The sequence below is a fragment of the Microtus ochrogaster genome, linkage group LG5, assembly GCF_000317375.1.
Source record: "Microtus ochrogaster isolate Prairie Vole_2 linkage group LG5, MicOch1.0, whole genome shotgun sequence".
Taxonomy (NCBI): Eukaryota; Metazoa; Chordata; class Mammalia; order Rodentia; family Cricetidae; genus Microtus; species Microtus ochrogaster.
Window position 1 is genome coordinate 63,527,494 of NC_022031.1, and position 8,401 is coordinate 63,535,894.

The 8,401-nt window shown below is 43.4% G+C and overlaps 1 protein-coding gene across 1 annotated transcript in view; it reads right to left on the reverse strand.

Annotated features, from left to right (window-relative positions):
• Positions 1-8,401, reverse strand: part of Necab1 (N-terminal EF-hand calcium binding protein 1) — a 149,356-nt gene that overhangs the window by 6,376 nt on the left and 134,579 nt on the right. The window contains exons 10-12 of the mRNA XM_005362331.3: positions 6,446-6,558; positions 1,618-1,695; positions 114-205 (exon numbers count right to left, since the gene is read on the reverse strand). Coding sequence (XP_005362388.1) covers positions 114-205; positions 1,618-1,695; positions 6,446-6,558 — 283 coding nt within the window. The remainder of the gene's footprint in view (positions 1-113; positions 206-1,617; positions 1,696-6,445; positions 6,559-8,401) is intronic.

An 8,401-nucleotide genomic window follows, 5' to 3' on the forward strand; every position in this document is an offset into this window, starting at 1 on the left:
AAGCTTAGAGAAGCAGGGCGTGCACAAGTGTGGTAGAAAAGCTTAGAGAAGCAGGGCGTGCACAAGTGTGGTAGAAAAGCTTAGAGAAGCAGGGCATGCACAAGAGTGCTTACCGGGAACAAGCATCGTAGACGTGAGTTCCGGAGTTTCCAGGAAGTCCACGTTGCTTCTTTGGAAGGTCTTGCTGTAATTTGTCTGGAGGTGGCTGTGAAGTGATTGCAGGTTAAAGCCGTGCATCTTTGTTTCAAGCCTTCCCAAGTAGAGTACAGCAGAGACCAAATTCAACCAAGATGGCACGATTTGGGGTGGTTTGAACTAAATGACCAGACACAGTCTGCTTTTAATGCTATCTAACTTTAACACAACCTGAAGAGTAATAATTATCAGAAATTTAGAAGAAAGGGCCATTTAAGATAAGCATACAAAACATGCAACAACAGGAGGTAGGCTGAGTTCCAGGAGAAATGACAGAATTTTAAAATTTGCTTGAAGGACAGGCTAAGAACAGGAACTGTAAATCTTCTAACAGAGAATACAATTCTCATCCTTAAAACGGCCAGTGTGCTTGGAGCTAAGTTGCCTTCCAGACTCTGCCTGAAATAAATTGTTGCCATTGTGTCCTTATTATAGCACAAAGCACTTCAATTATTTATTACTGGACAAGCGCTCTGCCATTGAACTGCACACCAAGACTGCTTCTTGAAGCCACAAAAGTAACAATTTGAGGTGAAATATGAATCAGTTCAATTTCCCAGCATTCTTTTGTTTCCATATTTAGCCCCCTAAAATGCTGATTATTGGAGAGCTATATTTTCTGTGCTAACTAAAACCATCAGGAACTCTTTATGTGATAGAACAAAAGGTTCCTTCATCACATATTTTAAATTGTATATTTCTCCCCCCAATTTTAAATAAACAGTAAAGCTCCATTGATAGTGTGGTAATCATTTTCACTTTCCATTGACAGTGTGGTAATCATTTTGACTTTCAAAGCTGACTTGTAAGCTTTTCCTATGTCCTTCTTATATTTGTAATCTTTAAGGGCATTTTGAAAAGTTGTATTAACCACTGTTTTAAATGTAAACACAATGATGTCCACAGAACTCATTTTATAAAATCTCACACCCACTCATCACTTCTTCCTGAGATACCTGTGACCCTGTCTAATTCTGCTTTACCAAGACAATCAGTAAAGTGCAAACACTCAGAGTGGGATCATCATCAAAGTATGACATAAATTCCAAAGATTGCAGGATTCAGTGGAACAGGGCAGGCACGATTTGAGAAGGAAATAGATACCTCAGATGTGGTGGCACAGGCCTGAATCCCAGATGCTCGAGGCTAAAGCAAACGCATTTTAAATTCAAGGGCTGCCTGGGCTACAGAGTAAGTGCAAGATCATTCTGGACAACTTTTCCACCTGATTTCACAGCATAAACTTAGAGGGAAACTGGGATGCACCAGTGACAGAGTGCTTGCCGCGCATGCTCAGAGCCCTTGGTTCAGTCTGTAGCACCACAAAAATAAGCAAAAACAACTGTGCCAACAGTGAAAGTGTCTCCATGTGACCGCCACACCCACGTTTAATGACACCAGTCATTTTTCCTTGCAACTTACCGGTTCCACACGCTGCTGTTCTCCCAGAACTCATAAATCATGTAGCGAGATTCATTTGCAAGCTTCTGTATAGAAATACTGAAATAGAAAAGGCATGATTGGGCCCTGGAAATTAAAGCAGGAAAGGAGGGGTGGGAGAAATGGCTCAGGCCAAGCAAAAATGACAAGTTGCCCAGTCCTCAGTGCTAAGTCTGCCTCCAGCTGTGTACCTGTGCACACACATCGACACACACATCCACAACCACTCTGAGTGCACACACGGACAAAAGTGAACCAAATTTTCTAATCTCTGTATGGAATGTGCAGCAATGTTACCTGTATGTATAGGAAACAAAGTAACTTAAGCCTGGCAGAATAACAAGTGCATTTATCAATAACTGAGTGGCCCACTGCATCAATTTTGTTATATAATTTTTTGGTTGATATTATCTTTGCACACTTATTTAAAAAGTTCTTAGCTTATTGTTTGTGTTTTGCTTGTACGTATGTTTGTGTACCACTTACATGTCTTGTGCCATGGAGGCCAGAAAGAGTATCGTGGTCTCCTGAAATGGGCTGCAGTTGTGAGTCAAACCTGGGTCCTCTGGAAGACCAGCCAGTGCTCCTAACCACTGAGCCATCCCCCCAGTCCCCATTCAAAAGTTTTACTAAGCATCTTTTGTACCAAAATGTATTAAAATTGTTTTAATATATTCTGCTCACAGCAGTGTGGAGCATAGTAGAAGACAGTTGTGTAAAACCGAGGGGAGAGCTGAACAAGTAACAGATGAAGAAGAGCCAACCCAACCCTGAGGCAGAACGGAGGGGCATGCTTGCGAAGCTCACGGGTTTGTGCAAGAAAAGAAAGTGCAATACATCTAAAAATTGAATTCTTAAAGGATATCTTTTTAGTCTCATGTTTCATAATATATTTAAATTAGGAAACAAAATGAAGGATCAAAAAATAAGGATTTATCAGTGAAATATTTGGGGTTTATCTATTGATGACCAGCAGATGGCAGTAACTACACAAAGGAATTTTAATATATTTTTATTTTAAAAGATACTGCTTATGGCAGTGTGGAGCACGAATAAAGGACATTCTATTTTTGTAATATGGTATTTTTATAATTTTAAAAATATAATTTTCTTTATTAGGTATAATGTACTAATATACTAGCTCAACTTAAAATTCTTCTCAGTATTAGCTGCATGATGATAATACAATCAGGGTTTTGTGTTCCTAACCCAGAAATTCCTGGGTAAACTTTGTGACTTTCTCCACAATCCTCCAAAGTGACCTGCAAATTGATGTGCAAATATACTTTTTCCTGGGAAGAGAATCTACAGCTGATTTAGTATCTTGAAGGTGTCTCTAATGCTCAAATATATTGCAAATTTCAACTCTTTTTCTTAGAATAAAGATTAAATCATGCAGCCTAGCATTTCAGGCCCTCATTAATGGCTTCCTGCAGAGGAGTTATTAATATTACTTAGCTATTGTACTGTGAGAATGTTACATTTTCTGGACTAGCAAAGAAAGGCCTGTAAACCTATAACTCCAGCGTTTGGAAGACAGATGTAGGAGGGTCTGGAGTTTGAGGCCAGCTTTGGCTGTGTGGTGGGATAGCCCTCAAGACATCAAGCATTGGAGATGTACTCATTGGTGGAGCACTTGTGTAGCGGGTGAGAGACCCTGCCTGTGATCTCCAGCATTGCCCTCCCAACGAGACTCACCTGTCAGCACAATGCCCTAGCTCGGGAAGGACTGGTAGAGGATTAAAGAGGAAGGATGTCGTGGTGAGATGGGGCAGTGGGCTAAAGAATGTCCCAATGGATCTGCCACTCGTTAAGGGGCCCCTTTGGCCCATCACTCAACCTCAGTTTCCCCCTCTGTGAAATGGTTCTCTAAGGACTGTAGAGGACACCTTCTTACTCTGTTTGCTTTCTTCTCCTGAAGCCTGTTCTGCCTCGCCCACAGGGCGATGAATAGATGAAACAGGAGGGACGTACTCCCCACATTTCTCTTGGTTTGGCCACCATATTTTATCCATACAGATTGATGTTGATGCTCCGGTGCGCATCATTAATTCTTAAGGGGGTCTCAAGAATGGTTTTTGCAATATAATTGACAGTCACGTTTCCTGGGCCCTTGACATTGGAAATATGAACATATCAATTTCTAGAGTTTTGTAGCTGAGTAAGTAGCTTCACAGATCACTTAGTTCTATTTAAAAACTGTAGAATTTTGGAACAAGAATATGATTGGAATTGCTTTCTACCTTTATGAGTAAGGATCCTGTTTCCAAAGTTAGATCTCAGGAAGTAGCTTCTGCCTTTGGTGATTCTGTCTGGTGTCAAGGCTGATTCTACGAGCACACTGTGTATGCCATTGACTCAACTGGTGATTCTCTCCCAGGAGCTGGCGACTCGCAATGGCAGAGGAAGTAATGAGCTGCATATATCATGATAGAGCCACTTGCATGAAAGATATATAAAGAGTGTGTGTGTGTGTGTGTGAAGTGTGCACACCAGGGTAGGTATATGGAGGTCAGAGATAAGCAATAGAAGCCAGTTCTCTCCAGCATGGAGAACTCAAAGATCAAACAGATCATTGGCCTTCATCATGGGAAACATATAAAACCTTTGCTAATTCATAGCTTCATCAGCCCAGCACTAGGCAGCTGCGGAAGGTACCCAGGATGACAACGGCTGACGTGAGTGGCATTTGATGATTCGTCAACAAGGAGAGAGTTGGGACTGATTAACTAACACATTAGAAACATTGAATGGAGACGGGAGATGTCTCTTGCATAGGGCGTTCCACCTGTGTGGTCATTTTCTGATACTCCTTACATCTGGTAAGATCTACATTCTGACAACTCCTGCCCTGGAAATGGCTGAAGAATCAGCAGCAAGTGGATGAAGAGCCACTAAGGAACAGACCAGTGCTGCAGAGGAAAAGGCAAGACTTGGAGTTTCCCCAGCAAATGGTCCTCTCCTCGCCTCTGCTCCCATCACTCATATTGCCTCTCTGACCTGCCACAGCGTGCTCCTCCTCTCTGGGGCTATTTTGGTGCCCAACGTGGTTTCAGAAATTTAAAAACTTTTAACAAATATAAAACATCTAACAAATCCCCGGGAATTTGGCAGACTTTTCTTCTTTCTATCCTTGCTATTTCAAAAAGTTTACTGAGTTCAATGTTCTGCAATTGCACAGGTTCCTTTTGTGTTTTCCAAGTAGTTTTATTTTTAAATGAGTGGGTTTTTAGAAACTACATATGTCCCTGCCTCGGCAAATCTCTAATTCTTCCAAGGGTGAAAATGCTTTTATCTGTGCTCTTCTGATCCTGATATGAAGTAGAATGGCAGTCATGGAAGTGCAACATTTCCTAGGGTCTCTTACAAAGGCTGCACTGGGAGGTGAGGAGTTGCTGATACTCATTCTGCAGAGATGCCAGGTCAGCCAAGGAGAAAGAATTGATGAATTTAGCTCAGATTTCATGGTCTTCGGTTCACACATAAACATTCCATAAGGGGCTGGAGAGATGGCTCAGTGGTTAAGAGCATTGCCTGCTCTTCCAAAGGTCCTGAGTTCAATCCCCAGCAACCACATGGTGGCTCACAACCATCTGTAATGAGGTCTGGTGCCCTCTTCTGGCCTGCAGGCATACACACAGACAGAATATTGTATACTAAATAAATAAATAAATATTAAAAAAAAACATTCCATAAGTGTGTGTGTGTGTGTGTGTGTGTGTGTGTGTGTGTGTGTGTGTGACTAGGGATTGAACCCAGGGCCTTATACACGCTAGGCAACTGTTCTACTTCTGAAGTACATTCTTAATGCTTTTCTGTGTTTGGGACAAGGTCCTCACTACAGCTACCAGGTTGAACTTCAACTCATCTCTGAACTAGTTATCTTCCTACCTCATGGACGTTGAAAGAGCATTAGGGATGCAGTAAAACAAGCTCACAGGTAGAGGGACATGGCTGTGGATGTTTTCTGAACATAGGTAAGTTTGTCTGTGCTGTGGACTTGTGGTATGGCGTGAGAGACTGCCTGGGTGTGTATCTATGGAAGAGCCTGGTCAGGTCTGAGGCACGGTAAGAAGGAACAGGTAGTGCTCCTTGTATATGGCTGTGCCTATGGGCTTCTGTCTGAAGCCAGCAAACTAAAAGTCTAGGCAAATGCCCAACATTCAACAGGATGCTCCTGGGAGAGGTACCACAGAGTCCTCGTGATATTTGGAACCCTACCACTGTTTGGGGACAATTATTCTAGTACTGGCTTATTGGACAGGATGTACTGGAAAACTATGGATGAGGTGTAGCATGTTTTGTGAGTCTTGACACAACAGTGGAGAGGAGGCCATGGAGTTTAGGGAGGAAAGAGACGCTGCCACTGCTTTTATGAAGCAATCAAGGTCTGAAATCTTCATTTTGGAGAGCCCCATTATTCTCATAATAGTGGAATGGTCATTAGTCCACAGGGTAATTGAGGTAAAACATCCATGAGTGGGAGTCTTGTCTACACAGATGATTTCTATTGGGTGCTGGTGGCCTGTGTGCAAAAGGGGAGATTGCAATCTATTTGAAAACCTTATTCGATGACTTTCCACTTTATTTTCCTCGGTATGCCTAACGTTTAAATCACCTCCGGTTCAGAGATCAAACAGAAAATATCCTGCTAAACTCTGCAAATGCCATACCCCAGAGGGCTGGACTGCTCTGCAGAATTGAACATGAGGACCTGGAGATGCCTGTGCTCTGGCACCCCCTGCGCCCTCACCTAAACTCCCACGCTCACCATCTGTGTAGATGTGGGGGCTGGTATGCAAGCACTTACCGCAGGCACCCGCTTTGGGCCGAGGCGCTCTCCACGTAGTGTTTCAGAGCAAGCTGGAACTCTTCCAGATCGTCTTCTGTCACGGACATCTGGCGCTGCACGAGCATGATGTGCTGCGGAAGAAAGGGAGTTTGCAGTCACACACACGACTGCCAGCCAGAAACCGGCCCGGAAAAGCTGTGACTATTCTATCTCGTGAGAAACACAAAAGCCGGGAAATTTATAGCAGCAGAAGCTAAAGAAAGTGCCCTCTGCACTGAGACGTTTCCTCTTTAAAATTAAGCAAGAGATGCAATTAGAATCATGGAGGAGCTTTCCAGAGAAAGTCTCAGTTGGCCGGAGGTGGCTGACCCAGGCACCGGCATCTTAAAAACTTCCCGAAGCGCCTCTGATGCGCCACTGAGTCGTGGCCACCACCCTAGAGATACCAAGGTTTAAAGAGAAGTTCTATCGGAACCTGCATAGCTTCAGTTTCTTGGCTATTTTCTGATATCAGATACTGTGACAATCATTACAATCAAGTTTGCTTTTAAAAACTTGGGCTTATCTCTGTGAGTTCGAGACCAGCCTGGTCTACAGAGCTAGTTCCAGGATAGGCTCCAAAGCCACAGAGAAACCCTGTCTCAAAAAACAAAAAAAACAAAAAAAAACTTGGGCTTACTGATGCATTTCCAATGCTGTGTTGGTGACCAAAGGGCTATCATAGATTACCCATTTGCAACATGTGCTATTCAGAATGCCCTAACCCTGTGTGATGCTCCATACTGCCAATTGGGACAGATCTAGAATCACCTAAGGGACAAAGCTCTGGGTATGGTCTGTGAGGGAGGTTCTATTATTGGGCTCATTTAGCTGGTAAGATCCAGCTTAACTGGGGCGCTTTATCCCCTGAACTGTGTGCTGGACTGAGTAAGGAAAGTGAAAGCTGGGCACCAGCCTTCATGTGTGTTTGCTTCCGGACTGTGGACATAATAGGGCCAGCTGCCTCCTGTTACTTCTCTGTCATGATGGAGTGTACCCTCAAAACATTAAGGTCAAATAAATATGAAGACCCTCATTAAGTTGCTTTTGTACAATATTTTGCCATAAGCAACGAGAGAAAAGTTGCTACTATACCCGATTTAATGGCTCACAGTAGGTTGGCTACTAACTGTTTTTCCTAAAAAATATTATTACAATTATAACAATTGTCATGTATACTCCCCAGAGAATTGCCTGGAGACCTGCCTGTGTAGTCTCGCTATTAAGCCTTTCTTCTTCTGCAAGGATTGAGGGAAAACTTTAAAAGTACGAAAATAAGCCTTATAAAAATGCAAGAGTAAATTTAAGACACACTCACAGGGATTGTATGGGACACAAACAAAACTTGCCAGGATTGCTTGCTGGGTAGCATAGAGGTTACGGTTAACCCTGAGCTTCTGTTCCCTGTGCTGCCCAGTTTCTCAGTGCTTGTTAAATAGCTGTTACTGTCAAACACCGATTGCATTGCAGGAACCACGAGAGGCACTAAACACCTAAACACATACAGCTGGGGTGGTTTGAATACACATCGCCCTTGTAGGCTCATTTGGAGTCGCCAAGGGAGTGGCACCATTCGGAAGGAATAGAAGGACTAGGAAGTCTGTCATTGTTGACGTAGGTGTGACCTTTTGGGTAGAAGTGTGTCACTGGTGGTAGGTAGGCTTTGAAGTTTCAAAGGTGCAAGCCAGACCCAGTCTGTCTCACCTTCCCTCTCTCCCACTCTCTTTCTCTCTCTCTCTCCTTCTCTCTCTCTCTCCTTCTCTCTCTCCTCTCTCTCTCCCTCTCTCCTCTCTCTCTCCTTCTCTCTCTCTCCTTCTCTCTCTCTCTCCTTCTCTCTCTCTCCTTCTCTCTCTCTCCTTCTCTCTCTCTCCTTCTCCCTCTCTCCTTCTCCCTCTCTCCTCTCTCTCTCTCCTTCTCTCTCTCTCTCCTTCTCTC